Consider the following 25557-nt stretch of genomic DNA (forward strand, 5'->3'; position numbering starts at 1 on the left):
GTCGACACGACGATGGCTCGCGGTGCTTAATGCGCGCACGAGCCTCATTGCCCTTGTTTCAACCTCGTAATGCCATACTGTCCTGTTTGGCTTGACCTTTTTCACGATGCTCTTTGATCCATTTTTTCAGGAGCTTCTCGACATCATCGTGGCCGTGATCTTGTGCTCTGTACAAGGGTGTCCAGCCCAAAAAGTCTTTGATTTTCCAGTCCGCTCCGCTTTCAAGCAAGAGCGTCACTGCAGCCCCATGACCATTTTCTGCGGCACGGAGTAATGGGGTCTGTTCCAGCTTTGTTCTCATGTTGACATTGCCTTTATGCTGGACGAGAAGCTTGATGACGCCATCTTGTCCCGTCTCAGCGGCTCGGTATATCGCTGTCCCACCAGCGCTATCTGTAGCATTCACCTCGGCACCATTTCTCAACAGGAGGCTTACAACAGAACTATGACCATTGGCCGCCGCCATGTGTAATGCTGTCCAGCCATTTTCTAAATGTGCATTCACATTGACACTTTTGGCAAGTAGCAGGTCCACCGCGAGCTCGTTTCCTTTGATGGAAGCCAGATGGACAGGCGCACCTTGCATGACCAAAGACGAATGTTGTGGAGGTTCGTGAGATCCGATGGGTATTTCACAGTCTGCCCCCTCATTTATAAGAAACTGGACCATTGCATCATGACCTTCCCATAAAGCTTGATGGATTGGCCTTAAGCCGCGCGCATCTTCGTCTTCGATGTCTGCATCATGCTGTAGCAACAATGATCCAATCCTCTTCAACCCAAACGCGGATGCGAGTACCAAGCCGGGGGTACTGATCGAGAATTCCTGACTGTATCCAACATAATTTGTCTTGTACTTGCGGGAACAAATAGTCTTGACCTAAACTGCACTACAGATGGCTCCAGGTCTCTGCAGGAACTTTACTGCGAGCTTTTCTATATCCGTGGAAAGCTCCCCTTCAAGATCCGCATGGACTCCCCAGTGGATTGATGCATATTCTAAAAAAGGATATTCTTTTAGGCGTGACTCAAATGCACCATCGGTAGTACATGCTCCGGTGGACCACGCATCGAAGGACAAATAAGTTAGACACGTCTGAGCCATATTCAATCTTGCTCCTTTCAAGTAGTGATCCTTATGTACGTCAAAGAACTCCTGGGCCGTATAATGTATGAAGGCCACCGTCTCTCCATCTTGCACAGACAATAGTCCTCCGCATACGGACGTGAGTAGATCCTTATCGGGCATGCCGTCTTCATCCAGGAACGTATCCCGAGGCTCAACCGCTAGAGCATGCTGTAGCTCGATGAGAGTGAGTGGGCGTTTCGCATAGTATATCCAGCCGAGGACGTTTAGTCCTAGCGTGACCAGCTCAGTGTCCTGCCCGTGTATCCGTACCATGACGCTGTGGTACATACTTTCCAGTCCATCTGGTAAGGTGTTCAAAGCTGATTTTACTTTTCGAAGGGTAATCAATCGTGTCAAGGTTTCAATGTATAGCCGCGCAAGAAGGAACATGCTCCGTGTCTTTTGCAGGATGTTCCTGATGATCCTTTTGTGTAAACTTGGATCTTTCTTTAAGTGGCTTCTCAAAAGTACCTATTGATTCGATCGCTGCTCTAAATAATTTCGTGTATCCCCGTCGGGAGGTCGCGGGAGGTGATGAAGGTGGAGGTCTGGGGCCGTATTGCGTGAACGGTGGTAAGAAAGTTGCGGCGGGTAGAGTTCGCCTCCGGACATTCGTCAAGCCCGTCAATTACAACGTATACTTTCGAAAACTCGGCTATAGTGTCTTGAAGGAGGCGCAAGTATTCGTTCAATAGTGGCCGTGTTTTGTTCTTCATGTGGTGCTCGTATAGCGACAGTAAATCTTCCGAAACCGTATTTTGTTGAATAACAAATTGGAGGAGGAGGGCGGCAATGAGGTTACTGGGTGATTGCCGGTGAGCCTCCTCGTAATTGCAATAAATATACGCAACACCCACTCCCTCGCTTGCCCTGGCTTGGTGAAGGATGTCTACTACGAAAGAGCTTGACAGGGTTAGCACACCAGTATCAGAACGCACTCTCTGAAAAGACGTACACTAAAACGGACTTCCCAATGCCATCTTGGAACGTCGTTAGTGACAAGCCTGCTAGGCGGTGGTTGCGATACTCACGCATTCCTGTACACCACAGGGCTGTTCCCGTATCATGAATCCAACTTTTGAACTCAGATGTATTAAAAAGCCACCGTGCCATACCTTCTTGGCGATCTAGAGTGCTTGAAAGCTCTTGCTGTCTACGTTCGAAGTCCCCAGCAAGTGGAGACAGCCAGTCGCATATCTTCGTTAGAACCTCGCCTTTGGTGGCAATTAGCAAATTAACGACAACACTACGGGAAAATAACACAAGAAGATGTAGAATACTTTTCCCCGAAGCTACCAAATTCTCCATATGGTTAAGCAATACGTTACTATTGCCGAGAATTGTTTCGATATTGTTAGGCACTTCGAACATTCTTTCGTCGAAAGCCGCGAGCTTATCTAAAGACCTCACAGAAGTATTGCTGTCGCTGAAGTTTTAGATTCTTGTATGTACTACAAATAGTGAAGACACACATCTGTAGCGTGGCAAGGGCAAGGCCCACGTCATGGCGGAGTTCTATACAGCCTTCCTTGAGCTTGAGCAAAGTGCTCTCTTTGAAGGGATATATTGTTCCTTTGATCCTGACCCAAGTCCGTTCTTTCCAGCTCTGCTGCGCAGAGCTCTTCTCGATTTTATCGAGTTTCTTGCGTAATGCTGCAATACCTTTTCGGCAGGACTCGATGCTCTCTTCAACTCTATGTCTTGCAGCCTCACTGAGTGTGGGATTAGAAATGGTGCGCTCGAGAATGACAAACGTCTTGGCCAGTGCCTCGATGTTTTCATACATCGAGCGGACCGTGTCATAGGCGTCTTTCCAAGAGCTGTAGTATGTCAGCAGGCCTTCACAAACCGTGATGCCGAAGGAAGCGACGCCCGCTGCGGCTGAAACAAGGCCAAAAGCTTCCATTCTTGAGGGCGCTAGCTGTCCATATAATGAGAATGTTGACAATGACGATCAGTCCTATGCCTGGGGGATTGAAGGATAGGATGTGGTAAAGAGGGGATCAGGCTCCCGGAGATAATTGTCAGTTTGGAGCGCCCATATTGGGGCTATCTGCCGCACATATGCATCCTACTCTAGCCTTGTGACGCGTGAGAGCCGTAGGCCTGGTCAGCGCAGCTGAGATGAACGTTGTAGCGTCAAGACAATCTCACAGCAGTTCTAATCCGGCTTCGGTATTCAGGGAAGCTATGGTGGCAGATATAAATAGACCTTTGCTCAGAGAAACTTGAGCTCACGGTACCAAAGCAATATCTGTCGCCATCGTATGGCCGGCGCCCTGGCTGTAGGTGCGGCCAGCGAACAGGTTGTGCAGGGCCAAAACCTACTACGTCGGTAAGACTTGGCCAGACATGTGATATTTACTTGAAAACATCACCCTCTGTTTCGTTACGATTATACTGTTGGGCTGGAAAACCACAGAGCGTGCAGTGGAGTTTTGTCCGTCAGGTATGTTACGTCAGGAGAGAAGTATAATGGAATAGACTGTGCTGGGCTGAGCTGAGCCGAATAGGTATTTTGGTAAGATGAATCTCAAGTGTAGTCATTAAAGGTTGATTAGCTTCACTTTTGGGCAAAGTAGATGCCTAAATTGACTACTGAATTAATGACGGTTTATGAAATAGGACATCCGCCTCTTGTTGTATCCGTTCATTCCTTCATTGATGCTGGGCAAATCGCCTTCGATAGCGGCAATCCGCTCTTTAGATCGTCGATCCCCGATTACTATAGTAACCAAACCTAGTTGACTTTGTAACACCATGCCAGCTAGAACCAGCAGTCCTGCATAGTTCGTCTTCTCTTTGGCGCCTATCGGGTCCTAGTGGCGCGCAGAGTACCAGTCCTATACAAGTACAAATTCATTGTAAAAAGATTTATGGTGGGGATTTAGCGAATCGATCCGACAAGAACACATTCCAACCGGGGCATGATAGTGGTCATTCTGTGTTGTAGGCCAACTCAATTATGGAATACGTCATGATTCAGCACAATCCCGCCGCCTAGGGCGCTAAATCTAACCCGAGAAGCCTGCCCGTCTTTCTTTCTTTAGAGTTAAAGCTTGCGGGCTCCCCAATTTTTCTGCCATTGGTCTCTCAATCGACTACTGTACTTACGACATGCTTGCAAGTGCTGCACTTGAATCATGGCATCCAAGTTGCCTCAGATCACTATAGTTGGTGCCGGACTAAGTGGCCTTACGCTTGGACTCAGTTTAAGAAGCAAAGGTATCGCTGCCGTGCTCTACGACCGTGCAGCTCCCTCACCACGCTACAACTATGGCATTACTCTCTACGCTTCAACCTACCGGCCCTTTCTGAGCCTGCTAGACATGGACGAGTCCTCTTTTCGAGAATCGGTGGCCGTCAATGCACAGCAAGGAGGTACTGGAAGTTGGCCTGGGAGTGATACATTTCGATGCCATCGTGGCCGGCTTGAAGCTCTTCTCAGTCGGTATCTCTCCATCAACTGGGACAAAAGGCTAAAGGAGATCAATATGTCTCCCGGCTCGAGAGGTGTCACTGCAGTATTCGAAGACGGCTACCAGCACAAGACGACGTGTCTAATTGGTTGCGACGGGCCTCACTCCATGACCCGTCAAAGCCGGGCTCCGAGCATGAAACTGGAAGTGTTGCCATATGTGGTTTTCAACGGGAAGCGACGCATGTCCACCGAAGAATATATGGGAACCATTCACGAACACATGCGAGACCACGTTCAGAAACAGACACGCGTAGGCAATGTCTTGCTGGAAATATCAGTAACCGATATCGCCGGGTCCAAAGTCGAGTTGAGCTATATTTACTCCCGTCCGGCTAGGAAAGGCCAAGACCCCCCTGCACAACCCAAATCGGCCTGTCGCAGGCGCGACCGACATCCCTGATGAGTTTTACGAGGAGCTTAGAAGTCTCAAAGGACTTGAGATGCCCTTCAGGGAGATATTTGACGCCGACAAGGTTGAGGATGACCGAACGCTCCATTGGCTCATGCGTTGTCTTGCTCCGGAGCCAAAAGAAGCCCAGCACCTTTCGGAACATGGTGTCCTCCTTATTGGTGATGCTGTTCATGCCACTCCAATACTCGGCGGCGAGGGTGCTCAAATAGCCATTCAAGATGGACTAGATTTGGCAGAATACATTTCGACCAATGGCGTCGATGACCTCTGGCACTTCGCTCAATCTAAGTATAACACATGGAAGAAGTCGGTGGATAATAGTAAAGAAAAGATAAACGACTTACATGTTTTAAAACCATTTCATTTATGATCGAATAAATATACCTATTATTGAAACCTAATATTAAAACTTGTTTTTATAATCAATAGAACATTAAGTTTATTATCATAATAACATTATTATTAAACTGATCTTATATTGAAGTAGGCTAACCTAGTGTGCTCTCGACTGGCAACCATAATAGCCTGATCGGAGGAACACATATAGTAATTCTTTTGCGATGCGTAGTTTTAGAGACATCAAACACCCTTCATGTCATCCTTTCAGCAATAACATTCTGAGCATTACTGACCACGCAGGAAGCGATCGTGCGCCATCCCGTGCATCTAGGAAAGATATTTGATCATCCCTCCCTCGATGCCTGGTCCAATATCAATTAGCTGAATGCAGCTTATAACCAGGTCCAAGCTTTGAGCCAAAACCTTGAATCGTTTCACGTAACAGGTTAGGTAATGTCTTTCGGTCAAATTGACAAAAACAAGAAAAGGAAGGGGAAAAGAAAAAGAAAAGCAACATACAACACCAGGGATTCCCCAGTGGTCACCCACCTGAGTACTAATCCGGCGCTTCCCAGTTTATCTAGGGCAGAGCGGACGGGATGCCGAGTTCTCTAGGAGCTATGGTCGTATGTGACAATAGTCAATTGTACCAAGATATAAATTAATCGATCCTTGGGGACAGAAAAACCATCGTAAAACATAGGAAAAATAAAACATACAACACCAGGGATTCCCCAGTGGTCACCCATCACATACCCTACCTGGCGAGAGAGGATCACTTTCCCCGCAGCTTGTGACACGGAAACATGTAACCCATGAACCACACAGCGAAGTGGGCCTTACAAGTGTTTTTGAACGGCACCATTTCTGTACTAACTACTGCATCTCTACTGTTTGATAACCGTTCCCGCTCGTAAGTTCGACCGTTTCTTTCATTTCCTCTAACAATTTAGAAGATTCAGGTACATGTGAGGTGAGATTAGCGATGAGCTAGTCCTAGACTAAAGCTACTATAAGGGCTGGGTGGTTTGTATGCCACACGTTTCCGTTTCATAAGCTGCGGGGCGACCGATCCCTTCGCTCGCCAAGCAGATAGATATGTCCTTGAACCTCTATATTAGTACTTAGGTCGGTGATGACTAGGGCATCCCTGGTAATGTATGTTGTTGGTTTTGGTTTTATTGATCAGAACTATACAGAGAAGTGTGCACGACTCCAAGTTTATAGCGCATTAAAAAGCTCTAGAACAACAATACTATAGCATCACTATCATCTTGACCTGTTTACCGCAATATCAGCCCGTGCCGGCAATCTCTAGGTATGATAATGAAACGAGAGGTGAAGGTTTTATTGATTTGGAGGTAGATTAGTCGTTTGTAAGACGAAAATGGTAGTAGGCTCGACGGTCGTTGAATAATATTACGGAGCTTTTTCTGCATGCAACCCTTTTTATACCTTATACCAGGCGGAAGAATTGCATTCAGTAACATCGGCTCCGATGTTGTTTGTAATATTCTCGATAGAGTAACCTCCGGGAACCCCCTAGGTCTAAGGTGCACGCGAATGAGCGGAGCCATGACTACTGTTAATTAATTAACTGGTGCTTAACGTGGAATTGCCATGCTTTATCACTTATATACATTAACAAGTTGATGAAAATGTCTTCTCGTTCATACGTTGAGCTCCTAAATGTTGAACCTATGGAATTCGCTTTCTGTTCCTATGTATCTGCCTCATAATGCCTGGTTAGTGCTTGGCCTCGATTACCAAGTGATGCTTGTAGGTGGTAAGGCAAAGCAACCCTTATTACCTGTACTGCTAGCCAGTTGATAGTACTGGCCAGTAGAGGCTTTTCTTAAGTCTATGGACACTCTGGCGACAAAAGGCATTCACAGAATTTCGGCCAGCACCACGAGAAGGTAAGAGTCTTGGGCGGCCTCATGTAATACAATCGCGGAGATTGTGAGCAAAGTATAATATCCCATTGAGCGCGATTTAAAATTTGCGACTTTTTGTGGCTGGGTAAGATACAGGTTTCTCCTATATATTTTCGTCTAATTGTATCCCGGGTTAGAGCTGGGCGCCTGATTCTAAAAAGCCCACATATGGCTTCCCAAGTCACTTGTCACAAAAACCACTCATGTGACCTTATGGCGCTTAATGGAATAACGTGTTAATCTGAAAGCGAAAACGGGGAAATAGAGCAGCCGTTCCCGGACCTCGAGCGTTCAGCTTAGGAACGTAGCGCCGTCATACTATATATACAGCAGGTTCTACGCTAATCTAATTAGATGCTATAGTTGTTCCACTTATTAGAATCAATTACGGCAATGGCGAATACGATAAGCTTTGGGAACGCTAACTCTGGCTTCCAAGCTGGGACTATCAACGGGCCAATTGGTGTTAATTTTCATCATATTCCTCCTAGTAAGCTGTGATTCCGCGTTCATGCGGGGTCAGATCACCGAAATTGACCGCACATCTATAGAGCGTCCAGAAACACCCCCAACACTTCCGTTAATCATTATCCCCTTCAGTCGCGACAAAGACTTCGTCGGCCGAGAAACCATACTCGACGAGATTGACAGGCGCTGTAGCAGGCCAGGATCTCGGACTGCGCTCGTTGGCCTAGGCGGCGTCGGGTAAGGACAAGAGCATCCTCGCACTAGGCTAGCTAACTTTAGCAAGCAAGTCACAACTCGCCATCGAACATGCCTACCGAACCCGATCCCAAAACCCTGAGAAATGGGTATTTTGGATCCATGCGAGCAATGCGGCTCGGTTCGAGCAGGGTTACCGAGAGATTGCACATCGTGTCAAAATAGCTGGTCACTTGGACCCGGAAGTCAACATATTCCAGCTTGTGCACGACTGGCTGTACGAAAGTCAGAGGAACTGGATGCTTATCCTCGATAGTATTGATGATGCCCGGTTCCTCGCCCAGCCTGGTAATTCGGCCAATACTTCGCTACCTTTATGGGAATACCTTCCCCTATGCGCGAATGGAACTATTCTCGTCACCACACGGAGTAGGGAGGCCGCGTTGACGCTAGTTGAAGCGGTCGATATCGTCGCAGTCGACACCATGCACACAGACGAGGCCTTAACACTATTCAAGAACAAGCTGGGATTGCCGGCGGATATTGAAGACAACGTCGAATTGATGTCTGAGCTTGAATTTTTACCGCTAGCCATTGTTCAGGCTGCACGATATATCGGATCTAGATTGCCTCATATGTCCGCAAAACGGTACCTTGAAATGTTGAGGGGAGGCGATCGCAAAAGATCTCGACTGCTCAGTATTGATTCACAAGAGTTTCGCCGTGATGCTGAGGCGAGTAATTCCATTTTCACTACTTGGCAAATTTCTTTTGACTATATCCGCGAAACTAGACCATCGGCTGCCGACTTATTATCTCTCATGTGCTTTTTTGATGCGCAGGGGATTCCAGAGAATGTGCTTCGGTATCATCCTAAGCACAGTAGCAGGAAAAAAGACAGAAGGTTCGAAGAAGGCGATGATATTAGTGAAGCTTCATCTTCACAGACAAGCGAAAGCGATGGATTCGAGGATGATATATCATCACTACTGAATTTCTCCTTCATCTTGATTCGTCCGGACGGAGCAATGTTTGTGATGCAGAAACTTGTGCAACTAGCAATGCGAATACGGCTCAAAGAGAACGGTCAGCTAGAAAAATGGAATCAGCGATTTATTCGAAATCTCTCTGCGTTATTTCCAACAGGGGAGTACGAAAACTGGACTATATGCGGAACACTCTTCCCACATGCACGGTCCGCTGCCACACAACCGCCAGAAGAAGACTCGTCGCTGGCTGAGTGGGCCACACTCCTCTACCATGCGGCATGGTATGCATGGAGGAGAGGGAACGCGTCTGACGCCGAGTCCTTAGCTCTGAAGTCCATGAAAGTACGGAGCAAAGTGTTTGGGAAAGGCCACGAGGATACGCTGAGTAGCATGGTAATGTTAGGATTGGCGTACCATCTTAGTAGTCAATTGGATAAGGCAGAAGAGGTTTTCGTGCAAGTAGTCAAGGCTCGCGAGCAGAAACTCAAGCCGGAGCATCCAGACATGTTAAGCAGCCTTGGTCATTTGGCATCCACGTACAGGTATCAAGGCCGGTGGAACGAAGCTCAAGACCTGGAGGTACAGGTGATGGAGGTGAGCCAGAAGGTGTTGGGTGCAGAGCATCCAAGTACACTGACTAGTATGGATAACCTAGCATCGACACTTTGGAATCAAGGCCGATGGAACGAGGCAGACGAGCTTTTTTCGCAGGTATTAAAGGTCCGTGTGAGAACCCTCGGGCCTGACAATCCAGACACCCTAAAGAGCATGGAGAACCTGGCTTCCACAAATAGAAATCAAGGCCGGTGGGATGAGGCCGAAGAGCTGGAGGTGCAAGTGGTGGAGAAGAAAAGAAGGGTGCTTGGCGCAGAGGCTCCAGACACGCTTATCAGCATAGGCAACTTGGCGTTGACATTTTGGAATCAAGGCAGATGGGACAAGGCTGAAGATCTGTTTATGTATGTGATGGAGACAAGCAAGAAGGTGCTCCGGTCAGACCATGCGTGCACGCTAAGTAGCATGGCCAATCTCGCAATGGCCCGCAGGTATAAGGGGAAATTGGCAGAGGCGGAGATTCTGGAGACACAAATCTTGGGGATCCAACAACAGATTCTTGGTAAATACCACCCTTCCACCTTGACTAGCATGGTCAATCTTGCTTCCACTTTTTGGAACCAAGGTCGATGGAACGATGCCGAAAAGCTTTTGGTAGAAGCTGCGGAGACAAGCAAGAGAGAAATCGGTCAAGAACATCCCGACACTTTAAGCTGCATTGATAATCTTGCGACAGTCTACAGAGATCAAGGAAGATGGACGGAGGCCGCACTAGTCGGTTTACAAGTAATGGAAACGAGCAAAAGAATACGTGGTGAAGAGCATCCAGATACATTGAGCTGCATGGCAAATCTTGCAACAACACGCAGATATCAAGGGCAATGGAACGAGGCAGAAGAATTGGAGAGGCAAGTAATGCAGATTCGGCAGCGAATGTTAGGTGCAGAGCATCCCTCCACGCTACAATGCATGACCAATCTTGCAACAACTCTTTGGGTTCAAGGCCGGTGGAAAGAGGCGGAAAGTCTAAGTGGAAAAGCCATGAGTATTAGTTTGAGTGTTTTAGGTGAAGATCATCCTGACACTCTCTCAGCTATAAGTAATCTTGCAACATTGCATTGGCTTCAAGGTCAATGGGCGGATGCCCAAACGCAGGAAATGCGGGCTATTCGTGGCAGAAGGATGGTGCTTGGAGCTGAACATCCCGATACATTATCGAGTATGAATGGTCTTGCCTTGATATACAAAAGTCAAGGACTTCTCAATGACGCAGAAGATCTCACAATGCAGGTTGTGGACGTGCGAACAAGAGTGATGGGGCCAGAACACCCACATACTCTCTCCAGCGTGGGTAACCTAGCAACGCTTTACCGGCTCCAAAAGAGATGGGATGAAGCCGAGCAGCTACAGCAGTTTGTACAGACAACCACTGAAGCTCGTCTCGGGAAGGAACATCCAGATTCGTTGAGCAGCATGTCGAATTTGGCATCAATATATTCATGCAAAGGGAAGTGGAAGGAAGCAGAGGAACTTGATTTGGATTCAATCAGATTGAGGGAGATAGTTCTGGGAGAGAACCATCCCGAAACACTCATCAGCAAGAACAACTTAGCACGAACTTACCAAGGCCAACAACGGTGGAATGAGGCTGAGATGCTATCGTCTACGGTTTGGGAGACAATGAGACAGGTGCTTGGACCCGACCACCCACACACTTTGGGGGCTATGGCTGGTCTAGCGCAGACATGGAGAAGCCAAGGGAATTATAAGAAGTCTGTTCCTTTTCTTGAGTGGTGCGTTCGACTCCGAGAACAAAGACTAGGTCCTGAACATCCCACTACCAAGGCAACAGCGAATGCCCTTGCAAGGTGGCAGGATCAAATGAGCATCGATCAAAGGTCCTCTGGCGTACATGTTTCGCATCAACCGAGTGGGACTACGATGTCCCTAACTAAGTATGTCCTTGAATAAGTATGAAATTTACCAATTGCTAACTGGAGCAGACAGGCTCGAGCTTCTGATGAATGGTTTGAGCGTTTGGACCACATGACTGCTCTTCTTAGTATGAGGCAAAAGGCTGGCGGTTACGATCCTGTCAAGATTGCCATACTTGATACCGGCATTAATTCCAAAAGCCCTTATCGAAAGAGAATCAAGGAATATAAAGATTATATTGTAACTGACGAGAAAGAGGGGATCGACAATACTGGTCACGGCACTAATGGGGTCTACCTCACATTCAAGGTCATTCCTGAAGCCGAGGTCTATGTTGCTAGGGTTTGGGATAGCCAGAACGCAACACTGACAACTCCAGGATTGGTTGCTGAGGTACCTATCCTGCTGGAGCTACTGTGTACTATGTCGCTAATAGGTGTAGGCAATCGAACATGCAGTAGAAACTTGGATGGTGGACATCATTACACTGGCATTCGGTTTCGACGAAGATTATGAAGGTATCAGTTGCGCAATCCGGAAAGCAAAAGCAAAAAGTGTCCTCATGTTTGCAGCAGCCTCAAACCAAGGCAACATTGATGGCGTCGCTTTTCCAGCACGTATGGTTGGAGATGTGATCTGCATGTTTTCTTCAGATGGCAGAATCAAGCCGTCGTCATTCAATCCAGCAAAGCTCGACCAATCTCTGAACTTTGCCGTTCTAGGTGAGGGAGTGGAGGGTGTCTCTATCACTAAAGCAGAATACACGGTCCGTAAAGAGGGAACATCCATTTCAACATTCATAGCGGCTGGGCTTGCCGCGCTCGTTCTCGACTTCTCAATGCAAGAAGACTGCCGGGATCACATCGATAAAAGGCTACTCAAGTCCGTCTCGGGCATGTCGGCAGTGTTCAAGGAAATGGCAACAGAAGACGGCGGCTACCGCTGCATCGCTCCCTGGAAAGTATTAGAATGCAATAAGCTGTTTTCTTTATTTTGGAGCAATGAAAAGAAGCGGATTTACATTGCCGAAACGATTTCACGCGCTTTGCATTCCTAAGTCTGACCTGGGCAGGCTCTGTTTACAAGGAGACATTGTTTGTACATAGACTCGATTTGAAGTATGGAAATACTGCAGAGTGTGAATCGAAATCACTATAGCGGTGTTACTCGCCTACTACAACAAGTATATCCTCTCCAATACGAGATAGGTTGGTATAATCGCCCGTATCAACACCTTCAATGGCCGCATTCGCATTCCACTGAGTATGGTCTGAGTCTTCATCCCCCATCCCGAGTGTTGCTCCTTTGACAACTGTCTCTCTCTTCACGCCTGCAATAAAAGGCCTCTTTTTAAGTTTAGTTAATCGAACCGCCCAAACGAAATCTGATGCCTTCTCATAGGATATCGAGTCTTCTTTCCTGGAATAGACCGATGCACTCGCTCTTCCTCCAATATTTCCTGGGGCATTCGCCCTCGCCTGGCCAGCGTTACCTGCCTCGATAAGATCAAAGTTCTTGCTCGCAGCGCCTCTAGCAACAATGAGACCAGTTACCATGAACAGTTTCCAGGCATCGACTCCAAGAAACTGGCTGCTCTTTAGCTTTTCTTGCACAAGCTCACTGTCGAGGCTGTTCGTTATATATGCTGCTGTTGGCTGAATGATGCTTGTGTCTAGAGACTCAAAGTTCGAGGCATTGCTCGTAGATTTCTTGAAAACTACTGCAACATTGGCATCAGCAGTGACAGGACCAACAGGAGCATCTCCATTTGCTGATAACTCTGCCTGGCGGTCACGATCAGACTCCCAATTCAGGGACCACTTCTTGGTCGTGAAAACCGGCATGCTCGCTGGGTAAGGCTGGGGACCATCGGTGTTGAGAACCGTGTCGATGTGTTTAAGATCTGATATTATGTGCCCCAGGCAGATGGCACCCTTGCTGCTGTCCTCTGTCTCGGAGTATACGGGGGGCGGATAGTGGCTTTGACGCAAAACAAACCAGCATTTCTCCATATTGTAACGAGGGTAGGAAGACGGTGGTCAACAACCAAACTTGATAGGGATTTTAGCCAAGATAGTAGAGCAACTGTGTTCCAGAAACTTGAAAGTCTCTACCCCGAGGTCTTTTGAAGCGGGGTCGTGTTGGGCACTTTGAATAAATTACCAAGTAGCTGTAACCAGGGGCAGGTGTTACTGCTGCAGCTGCTACACCTTTGCTTGCTAACAGCCCTGTCTCCTTGATCGATGGATGCTACAAAATACTGAATAAAGCAGGTAACAAGTTTCTTGATGCGTTTCTTCCACAAAGAGCAAGAAAAACGCCTAAGAAATCCAGGTCTATTTGCCTCTAACTACTATCACGCCTGGGCGAAACTTAAAGAAGTACGAAGAGCACCATGTTCTAGAATCCTAATCCATTTAACGCCTTGGCTTGGTAGTTTAGCTTTGAAATACAAGGAATGAGGGTGAACTGACGAGGTACAAAAATGACCTGGTCAGGTACAAGCCCCACCTGACTAGTGTGGCTTGGCAAAAATTCCGCAGGGACAAAAAAAAACAGCGTTAGTGACATATATTCAACATATGCTAAGCACATATGGCACTGAGATTCATGCTCACGGCATTCAGGATGAGGATTGCTTCGGTCTACCTTCCACACACAAGTGAAGCCTTGCAGCCACTTAACAAGATTGTGTTTTCCTCTCCTAAGCATCACCACCGCAAGTAGCTTGGTAAACATCGAGCAATCGGTGCAACTGGGCCCCTTAACAAGCAACGAATGCTAAAGGCTTATGACGCTGCTTGCTTGCGTGCCTTCACCCAAGAGATCATCCAAAGAGGTTGGTCCTAAACGGGTATATGCCCCCTAAATAGATCGATGGTGTTAGGTGACCCCGAATTTTTCCTACCCTCACCCGACACTCAACCAGTAACACCACAAAACGAATCAGAATTGGTTGAGATTATTACAGTTGCTCCTCATAACAGTAAGGACCTTCGACTTAAAGGTAGGGACGTCGCGGCCAAACATCCGTGGACTTTTGGAGACGTAAGAGAGTTGCTAGGGAAGTGCGTTAAGGCAGTTGACATAATGACTACAGAGCTTGAATTAACACGTTAAAAAATTCGGAATTTAAACACACAACTAGATAAATAAGCACCTGAAAAAGGTCAAACAGTCACTAAAGATCCTAATAAGATATTTGTTAGTATTGCAGAGATCAGACCAGCACAAGACAAGCGTGAAAAGAGGCTGAGGGAGATGCCACGTAACAAGTAGCTTCTTATTAACAGTTTCCTCGAAAAGCCACTGTCAAAGCGTAAACGGACACGTACATAACTTAGATATAGTGTATATTTTCAAAGAATGAGTGTGGGCAATTGATTGATTGGTTCTGTTCTGTTCTATTATCTTATTATATCTGCTTATAGATATGGTCTGACTCCTACATACTAGCGAACTTGCTAGCGCTAGCTGAGTCGGAACATAGTTCGGTGTATGAGACCGCATTAGGTCTGCATGACCACTTATAGCCTTGAGCAGTCTGTGACAAAAGTCCCCTGCGAAAGAACCCGCCCCATTATAGTTTTTTGGGCGTATTACGGAAGTGGCCTCCTTTAAGATTAATTAAGGTGCATCTATGTTCTACGCTGCGCCACTCTAACTGGCTTTCTTATATTCCATCACCGCTCGCGTGTTTTATAAAGGCTACTAGGGCCAACAATCATCTTAGAGGACCTGGGCGTGTGTAGTGGTCTGTGCCCACACAGCACAAATGGAAATCACAGTGCAGGAGCTAAATGGTTCACACCATCCTCCGCAAAAGTATACAATATATACCCCTTAGGGGCTATTTCAGGCTCAAAATAGGCTAGTTCGATACGCGTCTCACAAAGACGTCAAGGCTTTACAAATCCAGTCCCCGTTTTACGCCAGATTAGACAACCTCATACGGTCAGAAATTCAATATCGGCAAAGTTCAAAAAAAAAATATAACACCGGGGATTCTCAGTGCTCACCCACCTGAGTACTAATTCAGCGATATGAGGATATGTCTACCAAGGGAAAGACGGCGACATCTCCAACAGCCTGTGACACGGTTACATATAGCCCACTCACCGAGCTAGAGTGTGCGTTTTAGACGTTTTACGTCACAGTATAATTACGAATATCCGCCGTCATGCATGCCACTCAAACCTGCATATGCGGTCTACCATCAGGTGGCGTGATAAGGTCTAAAATAAGGCAACAGGCTTCAGATGAGACCACTTCCGCCCGAGCGACCTGCAGTCCAAACCAGATAGAAAAACGGGCTGTGGGCTGGAATGCAAACACTTCCAAAGGGTAAGCGGGATTCATACATGGCAGAATTATAAGTCATATGTGCCAAACGAACTAGGATTAGTATCTTCATGGTATTCAACTTAGTACTAGCCACTATGTTATACGACATGTTGCTTAATATAATTTTCCCCGCCTCTCTATTACTGTTGACCATAAGGTGGTACTCAAAAATGGGCGCACAAGGTTCTGGACAATTTTGAACATCCTAGACAGAAATCCATAATACGCCGAATGGTAAATGATTGAAGGTCGACCATACACAAAGCTCAGCCTTGGTCTGGTGGTGTATGGAATTGTAAGCTTCGAAGCAAAGACGTCAAATGTTGCACAAGTAAACCCACAAGGTGCAATGATACTTCATCGTCAATCAAATCGACTAACCTCGCTGTCGACCGCGAGAGTGGCTAGACCCAGTACTTCTATGCCTGCCCATTGAAAATCATGCTAGCAAATACGCAGGGTCGATTTTTTTTATCGAGAGCGATAAGGGCAAAACAGGTTGACTTTCGCATTCGCTGGTAAAAGAGTTCTGGTGACGATGTGCTATGCATGCGGCATTCGTGTCTGCCTAGAATTAGCCTTGCGCTTTAAAACTCCCTTCTTTTCCTTGTCTAATCACAAATCGACCGACCTTTCCCGAATATGAATATAACTAAATCATTTGTTATTTTGAGCTACGGTACAGCACAGAAAGGCTTTGTTTGACTCTGACCTAGAAGATGGTCCTAGTATCCGAGATTGTGTAGGCGGCTTCTGTTTCGATTGCCTCGTATCATCCTATGCGATACCCTTGCATCCCGCCCTGCTGCCCGAGATGTGCTTTGCCATAACTCAACGCTCTTGAACCTGTAGGTATTTCCATTTTCGCTACTTGCATATAACAGCTCATCTAGACCCCTTGTCCGGAATGTCTCTTTAACTCAAGATCTATGAATTCGTCGGCTTGCTCTGCGGTAGCCTTGTTGATGGCTTGACATTCTTCAGCTGATATTTCTAAAAGAATATGTCTGAATTTCCATACACGCCTCTCAACGCCGCCGAAAAGTCTATCCGAATCTTGCGGATTCAAATGGGATACTGGCGCGATGATATTGTTTGCTTTCTTGTTGAATCATATGCAAGCCAAGAAGAAGGATTCGGATACAATGCCTTGTCGTACACTTGGGGTGGTCTTGAGCATACGTTAGACGGAGTCGAGCACCCGCCCCATATTTTTCTAGATTGGCATAAGTTCGAAGTCGGAGAGAATTTATATTGGGCTATACAATATATACGACGTGCAGACAAAGACGTATATCTATGGGTTGACGCTATCTGCATTAACCAAGAAGACGAACAGGAGAAAGGTCATCAAGTCAAGCAAATGGGAGAAATCTATAGTGCCGCAGAAGAAGTTTTCATCTGGCTAGGCCCAAGTAATGATGACATTGGAGTTTTGATGGAGTGGATCACTTCGATTGATGTACAAGCCACTGAAGCCCAAGCCATCGGAAACAATGAGGACTGGATAAGCCTTTGCAGTCGATTTATGGACGTGCGGCCAGATAAACCCAGCCAAATATCACGGTCAAGGCAAATTGGAGCTCTTACAGAACTTTTGGGAAGACCATGGTTCAATAGGGTTTGGATTCTCCAAGAAGTTGCCAAGGCGAGAACGGCTAAGATTCTATGTGGTATATTCTCTTGCCCGGCGCGGACTTTTGCACAAATGCCCTCACTAATGGGGTTGAAAATCACTGAGCATACTCAAGCAGTTCTCGACATCATGTCCCGGACCCGCAAAAATAGCTGGTGGTCTAGGAAGCGTTATCTTCACTTCCTTCTTATAAAGTTCGAAAAAAGCCATGCATCTGTTGTAAGAGACAAAGTCTACGCCTCACTTGGTATGTCCGAGGATGTTGGCAATCCGGAAAGATTTTACCCTTGCTACCAGAAAACGGACAACCAAGTCTTTAGAGACACTGTGTGCTTTCTCTTGTTCAAAGAAATTCTTGATTCGAGCCATTCTTTTCCAGTGTTCAAGTTACCAGAGTTGTATCTTCCTTTGATTCAATTAGCTGAAAAGACACTGAGTTGGACTCTTGGTCAAGGAGAAGAGCTACGTGACTCATCGCGTAGAACGGCAGCACTTCTCGTTGACCAAATCAACGAAGGGCAACTCAAGACAGCAGATCTTTTATTGAGACTTGCAGAAGTTCATGGTCACGTGGACGAACTGCACCTTCTATTATCCCAGGGAAACGTCAATTTCAGCCTCAGGTTTGAGAGTGAAAGAAACATCTTACAGATCACTTCGGAAGCCGACAACGTAGCACCAGTCAGTCTGACCTTTACACCGGGTCAGTCAAGAGAAACCAAAGATGAACGTCCCATATTTCCTTTCAAAGAAGATGAGAACATGGCTGAAACCATAAATCGACTACTGGTATCAAGTTCTTCAAAGGAAGAAGTTTTGCGGGCATATGTATGGGCCGGTGACGGAGATTTTGTGCAAAAGCAGCTTGCGGCCGGTGCTGATGTAAATGGGGCAGACGTTGACGGTTACACAGCACTTCACTTAGCCGTGTGGCGAAATCATTTCGAGATTGCGAAGTTGCTGCTTGAGAAGGGGGCTGATGTGGAAGCGGCAGACGTTAATGGCAACAGGCCACTTCATTTCGCCGCTATGTCCAGGGCTTCGAACTAATTAACGCCAATTAACCTAATATGGGGACGTGGTTGATCAACTCAATATCCGGCTGTGCCAAGCTTTGGCAACTCAACTCAATGTTGGCAGATATTGACGTTGATTGATTGATTTGATGCCCTGCTTTGAATAGATAAATATTGTGTGAAAGAATCTTATATTGCTTTGTATGGCAATAGGGCTGCAATCAAGTCAACGTATTTCAACGTTAACTCAACTATATATTTGTCTGATTTCGTCAACTCAACATCCAGTTTCTAACCAATCAGTCCACTCAGTTTCAACGAGAGATTGAGTTGAGTTGAGTTGAGTTGACGATACACGTTGAAATAGACAGAAACCTAAAAGCTTCTCGCCTGTGGCGCCGGCTGTCTATTTCAATGTATTTTAATCCACGTCGACTGAACTCAATATCTACTCGTGGTTGATTAACTCAATTTCGGCCGATATCGATGTGGATTTAGTTGATTGCAGCCCTGTATGGCAATTCAATATCAGTTTGACAGCGTTGAGGCCTCAGCGTGTAGATGAGGATTTGATCCGTGATGAATGCGAATATGGGGAGCGACTTGTCCATTGATGTAATTAATTGACCCGATTTTGCAACTAGCCGTGAGCTGACATAAAGCTACCAAGATAGGGCTTCACAGGATATTCGCCTTTACTTTTGGAAAATCACCAGACCATGGTTCTTTTCACGTCCTAAGGGCAATTGGAGCTAAGAAGGTCGGTTATGTATGCTTGCCACATGCTAGGATCTCGGAACCGATAAAGCCTTATTGCCCTCTAAGTTACGAAGGCATCGGGAGATGTATCAAATCGTAGTGAGAAACCTTTGCAAAATACCATTGTTTTTGTGAGTAAGAGATCCTGTCTAATTCTCCACTACTCAAAACGAATAATTTGCTTGCCTGTTTGGATCATGGGATGACGGATTTCGCGTGGGCGGGACCGGGGTTTTGGCCTGAGAGTGCCTAGAAGCATTTCTGTCATTCTCTTCATTTTCTGTGCAAAAGCCCAACCAAAGCTGAGAAAACTGATCATAGAATGGCTGCCTATATAGCTAGAAGGCTTTGATCGCACAATACATGCAATGGGGTGATCAGTCGCCTACGGGCTGTGCCATACAGTGAGGGAGGTTCAGGTAAGAGAAAGAACGTCCCATCTGGGACTTGTGAAGTCCGAGGTTCTGGCAAGCAAAGACGTCCAAAACACACCAGTGAACGAATTAATAGTAAGTAAAAGGCCTGGATACTATGATACCAGGCCAAATAAACGACACTAGGTCCGGTTCTTTCAAAAGGTTAGTACAAGCCGTAACGCTCGTAACGAGTCGAACTCTGATGGACGACGGTTGGCCCGTTCGTCCACTTAATTAGGTAGGCCTAGAGACCCGGAATTAGCCCAGTCCACAGCACCTTTTCACCACACTCTATGGACCTTCGTTCCCCATTTCTGTGTGCCCTTTAAACTCAGAGGCGAAAATAAGTAGAAAATACCACGACTTTGGTGTGGTACCTCCCCCGCTGTCGTTTCTTATCCTCATGACCATAATACACCAAGGACGAGAGATTAGCATCAAAGAGCACCACAAGGACGCCAATGCAAAGGAAACCCTAGAGATGTAGATTATCGGCGATTGCTCTTTGTCGCTTCCCGGAGGACCGAGCAGGCCTTCGGGTGCATTATTTATGGCAATACTAGCGGATGGCTTAATCGTTTTAATTCAAATTGGTCGCCACCGCTGTGCTGCGCCTCTTGGCAAGTGCAGCTCACTTGATTTGGCTGTTAAGGAAGGTCTCTCTGTTGGCCTAATTCCCCCACTTCTCTGCTTCTCAGATGCAAAAGATTGTAGCCGCATCAAAAGCGGCCAAGTAGCTGGCTCCGGTGGTTCCCGGTGTTCGCGTTGAATTTTCACATTTTCCATTCATTCCACAGCCATCGATTTACGAACAAAAAGAAAAGCAAATACACCTAACACCGGGAATTCGCTGGCCGTCATTGATTCAACTACTAATCCAGCGCTTCTCAATTTATCTAGGGCAGAGCGGACGGGATGCCGAGTTTTCTAAGAGCTATGATCGTATGTACTAATTGTTCAGCAATTGTTGAATATATTATTAAAATATAGTCTCGATTGGGGATGTATCAAGTGGTTATGTAGTGGTGGCAACAGGCCGTAAAAGCAGAATGCCTAGAAATGACCTATACTTTACCATATAGTAGTATCCAACATGGAAATATAATAGAGGAGTTTTAAAGCTGGCAGATTATCTACTCCCGGGTCATGTCTTTACTCAAGTTCTATATTTTTGGTTCATAGATTAGATAGTCTAGAGAAACATGGCATGACGCCGACTGTGGGGCCGCCCGGCCCGGTTGACTGCCAGTCTAGTGTTGCCCGGGTTACCGACTTTTCGGAACCAAACAAGGAATTGTGTGGCATGTGCATGACCAAGATCACACATGTGTGCCAAACCAGCTGTTTCAATTCATGACACAAAATCTATATGCAAACAATTCGCTGGTTTGAAATCCCGTACGTCCAAGTAACGCAAGCTATTTATTTAATATATATATATATACGCAGAAAATGGTACTATTGACGCCTTCACAAGTATCCGTAGCGATCTCTTCGGTTATAGGTACGTGATTTCCTGTACTTTGGAGCGGGTAGCTGCTTGAATATCCGGCAACAGGAAACTGACAAGATGAGTTTACAGTGGTTTTATTTACATCAGCACTGTTCCTCAGTGGCTACGTGATACAACAGCGCACGCTGCGCGACCTGCGGAAAGCTATCAGACCAGATCCTCGACCAAGTCCAAAAATCTATCTGCCGGACAGATTTAAGCAATCTACGACCGAATTGCCCGATGGCACAGTTGTAGATATAAGCGACGAAGACTTGTCTAGTGGGAATCCTGCACAAAACAAGAAGGGCGATTTCGTCATCGAAATTCGCCCTACAATACCTGAAGACGACGCGCAACAGCAAGTGATTACAGGGATAAGGCAAAAGCAGGAAAACCCTAACAGTAAAGAGGCCAAAGGCAACAGTCTCAGCAGGGAGAAGCAAGACAAAAAGGGCGAAGAGCCCGTCAGTAGAGCTGAGAGGCGGAGGCGCATCAAGGAAGAGATCCGAGAGCTTTCACAAGGCGAATCGCCAATGTATTATCAGCGTAGGTTATGGTGAACGTATGAGACGTCACAGTTGTGGGAAAGGGTACGTACATACAGGCAATTCGCCAGCTATGTAAATCACGGGATCAAGCATGTGCTTTGTGCTTTTGGAGTTACGGTATATAGGTTGGAACATGGGTTACGGCTGATATGATTTTACGTGGTACTGAGGCAAGCAAACGAGTATAAGGATGTTGGCGCACTCAGTGCAGTTATAACAGTCGCATCGAACGTTTTGGTTCTCGCAATTTTCTGAGCCCCATGAAAGTTTTTGTTGTTGTTATTGTCGTAATCTACCAAGACTTCTTTCTTGCTATGACGAATTAATATACTAATGGAGTAGTTTAGACACCAGGTACTGCCGATTCAACCGTTACCCGCGATTTCCGGTTCCTGAGCAAATGGATCTTGCTAACGTGGATAGGCCCACTCAAGCGCAAGCCGGCTTGAGGCCGGAGGCGTTGCATATTGTAGTTACATACAGACCAAATGAATCAATGGTGGACTCGGTGGACTATAATCAAAACAAGGCAGCTGGGACATTTGGACGATCGATATCGCTCACGAAACCACGTGCATTTGGAGAGTCCTTGACTCTCGCGTCTTCTGCAAGCTGGAGGAGGCCTCTCGCAAAGGTGGATGATGTGCATAAGCTGTCTTCGTAAGCTAGTCTTGGTATCGCACCGTGCCGGATGTCTATGGGCTATGCTTGGAATGTCCCCAGCGGAAAAGGTGTTACTTCGTAATCTCGTGTTTCTTTTACACATAAGAAATGATTCGAATTGAAAAAGACTGCTGTTGGCCCCATCAAGTTTTGTTGGTTTGCTTGTACGCAACACGGCACTAAGACTGCAGGTATTCGATCTCAGATCAGACTTGCTTCATGTCAGGGACATGGCGTAATGAGGACCAAAGAATCGTGACCACCCGAGTCCGTCTCTCACGCTTCGGGCTTCGATGCAGGACTAGACACAATAATGTAGCACTAGTTATGCAAGCTTGCTCACTTGGGTCGGGGTATTCATTTTCGAGACCTTTTGAAATCGTATACGGATCCGTAACGCTGTAATAATCCCCCGAGCGCTTTGCGCTATTGGAAGGTGGCTTGAGGTGACCTATGCAAAGCTTATGGCCCCCCTTATGACCCCCGGGGCGCCCTAGAATGATCGAGGCTTGAACCGACGGATTACTGGCAACGGTTGCGGCTATCACTGATTTCCACTAACCAGCTGGAACTCTTTTGGTGGCCTTTTCTACTTTGTACTCCATGAAAATGACGAGAGAGTCGAGGCTTCTTCTTTGCCGGCTTATACACCTCGGCTGAAGAGATTCCAACACAGTTGATGGTGTAACACAAGGAATGAACACGGCAACATCATTCCGTCCCAAGATGACTTATTGTACTATTAACTGCAACATTGAGTTACAACAAGGGTTGCCGTGTTGCTACCCCGCTGCAAGCTGGAGCGATGATGATAAACCCCACTACAAGACTGGGGCATTCGGGGGAAAGCTGGCCAAACTCTTTCTCACCACTCGGCTATCCGACAACTCTCCAGAGATAGCACACCATCATAGGACCCAGTGAAGACCGCTGCCAACCACCGCGAGCGGGAATTTCGATTGTTCGTTGACGCCAGCCTAGGTTTAGAACCATGCAGCAGTCATCTTGCTGATGCGCCAAGCATGGCCCAGTCCGGCGTTTTAGCTGCCATTCGCTCGCTGCCCACCCACCCTGTCCGTAAGGTGTTGGGTTCCCGTGTCTTATGGCCCTGAATGTGAGTGCCCACATTGGAATCCTACAGTCACTTGCCAAGTAACACGAGGCCCAAGGTAGGGAACACAGGGCCGTCCTCGTGTGGTATGTATTAGTGGTAGGTTTGTCTCGATACGCTTCGACCTCACGTGCTGTTCATATCAACGAGGACTTGTACTTGCGCAACCCACAGTCACCGTCTTCCCGGTGTATTCACACTTCCACTAATTTCAACCGGCTGTGTAACCGAGTTTATTCCTATTGTCATCCTCGAAAGTGCTGGTGTGGACCCTGCCTGCATGCCACCTTTCCCCCCTGTGGTACCGATAACGTGCCTTGGGTCCCCCCGGAGGAGAGTATATTCACATTCTCTCCCCCCCAACTTTCATATCGGTTCAATCTCCTTTTCTTGCTGTAGTCTACTGCCTCCCTTTACGGTCGAGTGAATGAGACTTCTTACTCCTCCCGAACAGATGTGCGAAGCTTTCCTGTCGGACCTTCCCCTGCCCTGATTCCTCTTTTCCTAACTTGTCCGTCTGTACTCCCCCGCACGCGACCACGATAGTCAGCACAACCAAGTCACGATGGCAGCCGAGGTCATGATGCATCCTCGTTATGAGCATTTGAATGCCGACGACTTTGAGACAGCTTCGATCCGCTCCGCAGCTCCGTCATATGGTCAGTCTTACCCGCTATAGTTGTCCATGTGAGTATACGACCCTGACACACTATAGTCTCCGAGGCGCCGTCCTATCATTCAACCCTGCCGCCAAACGAGACCCTGCCCTCCTATGCTCAGGCCCGGGCGGATGCTCCACCACGCACTGGCACAACGACTCCGACAAACTCCTCTAACCCACGATCGATGGTCCCGCCAGCCGGTGGTAGTAGTACAATGCTTTACGGACCTGGCTTGCCCCCAGTCCGTGATCTGCCTCCGCGCACCCAGATGCCCCAGCTCGAAGGGTTCCGCATCCCCTCATGGTCAACGACGCACTCGAACCCGAATGCGCGACACTACCAGAATGTTGCACAGCGAAGGGCTTCTCGTGCTCGGAACAATGACTCGCAAATGCAAGAAACTTTGAGATCCGCGCTGAGTCGTTTAAATGAGGTAGAAGATGAGCGCGAACGCGCCCGTGTCCGGCCTTTGGAGGATCCCTATCTCGTTGGTGAAGAGGCCGCCTCAAGGGCTAGGAGGGAGCGACTTGCACGCGAAAATGGGGACGATATTCTCATCCTGGAGGATCGGAGATGGGATTGGTTCCTGGGTAAGCATCCTTTTTCTCTCTCGCCAGCGTACACCAGCGTATTGTGCCTGTTTATAGTTCGCGCTTGGCATATGGTTTTGTCTCACCTATCGGAATAGCACTTACTAATAGTGTGAACCAGGTCAAATGAAAGACTGGGATGAGCGACGGGAGAGCTGGCAGCAATTTGAGAGCCGCCGCACCCGCCGCAGCCGCTGGGGATTCTAGGCGTCCTTTCCTGATGACCAGATAACGAAGAAGCCCAACGGTTTGGTGATCAACATTTAGACTTGCTTTCTTGTTCACTCACTACAGTATGTCCTGCTTGCAGGGCCTTGCTCGATATTCGTCAGGTTGGGTGATTTACATTTTCGGGCGTTATGGTATCGGTCGTGTCAAGGGTTTGGGAGTTTCAAGGATGAAACAGACTTTGCAACATGCATCTCCCCCCTTTTCATGTTTATGATGGACGATGAAATGAACAGGTTTATGAAGGATGAACTCCGGCGTCACCTTCCAACGCCGCTCAACATTGGGAGACCAATCTTTGAGAAAGATAACTGAGTATTCGGTGGGCCGACTATTGATTGACCAAATTGAATAAGTTTAAGAGCTTGTGGAATATTGAAAGGTGACTTGTGACAACTGCAATTTCTTATAGAGCCGTTGCCTTTGGTCTAAAATTAATTTCTCATTGTCCACGTAAGACGGAAGCATACTTCATGCATGGTCGTTACTAAGCTTCGACGAGCTCCTCAGGTCAGTGGCTGAACACGACACATTGAATGTCATGAAACACGCGAAAGCGACAGTCATAAAGGCCATCTCTGGAAACTTCTGTAGGTTGAACGTAGGATAAATTGTAGGATTACCATTAGATCTGATGTCATCGCAATAT

At 47.0% G+C, this 25557-nt stretch overlaps 7 protein-coding genes across 7 annotated transcripts; 5 read left to right on the top strand and 2 right to left on the bottom strand.

The window, feature by feature from the left end:
* Positions 1 to 51: 51 nt before the first annotated feature.
* On the bottom strand, positions 52 to 3035 carry BKA67DRAFT_680163 (uncharacterized protein; the record flags this gene model as incomplete). The annotated part of the gene is made up of 5 exons (XM_046108894.1): positions 52 to 880; positions 926 to 1600; positions 1771 to 2032; positions 2085 to 2549; positions 2602 to 3035. 5 exons carry the CDS (start codon positions 3033 to 3035, stop codon positions 59 to 61), a joined length of 2658 nt encoding a protein of 885 aa, XP_045956125.1. The 3' UTR covers positions 52 to 58.
* Positions 3036 to 4202: 1167 nt separating this feature from the next.
* BKA67DRAFT_647809 (uncharacterized protein) lies at positions 4203 to 5392 on the top strand (the record flags this gene model as incomplete). Its single annotated transcript, XM_046105965.1, has 2 exons — positions 4203 to 4936; positions 4992 to 5392. The coding sequence occupies exons 1-2, from the start codon at positions 4273 to 4275 to the stop codon at positions 5390 to 5392; spliced, it is 1065 nt and encodes a 354-aa protein (XP_045956126.1). The 5' UTR covers positions 4203 to 4272.
* Positions 5393 to 8134: 2742 nt separating this feature from the next.
* Positions 8135 to 12280, top strand: BKA67DRAFT_339863 (uncharacterized protein). Its single transcript, XM_046096294.1, has 2 exons — positions 8135 to 11460; positions 11509 to 12280. The coding sequence occupies exons 1-2, from the start codon at positions 8261 to 8263 to the stop codon at positions 11954 to 11956; spliced, it is 3648 nt and encodes a 1215-aa protein (XP_045956127.1). The 5' UTR covers positions 8135 to 8260; the 3' UTR covers positions 11957 to 12280.
* Positions 12281 to 12603: 323 nt separating this feature from the next.
* Positions 12604 to 13452, bottom strand: BKA67DRAFT_537701 (uncharacterized protein; the record flags this gene model as incomplete). Its single annotated transcript, XM_046100372.1, has 1 exon — positions 12604 to 13452. The coding sequence occupies one exon, from the start codon at positions 13450 to 13452 to the stop codon at positions 12604 to 12606; it is 849 nt and encodes a 282-aa protein (XP_045956128.1).
* A 3335-nt stretch (positions 13453 to 16787) lies between these two features.
* On the top strand, positions 16788 to 17759 carry BKA67DRAFT_520413 (heterokaryon incompatibility protein-domain-containing protein; the record flags this gene model as incomplete). The annotated part of the gene is made up of 1 exon (XM_046098177.1): positions 16788 to 17759. A coding segment is annotated over one exon (972 nt), but the record flags the coding sequence as incomplete, so codon positions are not given.
* Positions 17760 to 20947: 3188 nt separating this feature from the next.
* On the top strand, positions 20948 to 21924 carry BKA67DRAFT_339895 (uncharacterized protein). Its single transcript, XM_046096295.1, has 2 exons — positions 20948 to 21115; positions 21194 to 21924. Exons 1-2 carry the CDS (start codon positions 21064 to 21066, stop codon positions 21664 to 21666), a joined length of 525 nt encoding a protein of 174 aa, XP_045956130.1. The 5' UTR covers positions 20948 to 21063; the 3' UTR covers positions 21667 to 21924.
* Positions 21925 to 22536: 612 nt separating this feature from the next.
* On the top strand, positions 22537 to 25272 carry BKA67DRAFT_637651 (uncharacterized protein; the record flags this gene model as incomplete). Its single annotated transcript, XM_046105697.1, has 4 exons — positions 22537 to 22584; positions 24030 to 24087; positions 24144 to 24680; positions 24802 to 25272. The coding sequence occupies 4 exons, from the start codon at positions 22537 to 22539 to the stop codon at positions 24885 to 24887; spliced, it is 729 nt and encodes a 242-aa protein (XP_045956131.1). The 3' UTR covers positions 24888 to 25272.
* Positions 25273 to 25557: the final 285 nt, after the last annotated feature.

Source organism: Truncatella angustata (genome assembly GCF_020726525.1).
Source record: "Truncatella angustata strain MPI-SDFR-AT-0073 chromosome Unknown BKA67scaffold_6, whole genome shotgun sequence".
Classification (NCBI taxonomy): Eukaryota; Fungi; Ascomycota; class Sordariomycetes; order Amphisphaeriales; family Sporocadaceae; genus Truncatella; species Truncatella angustata.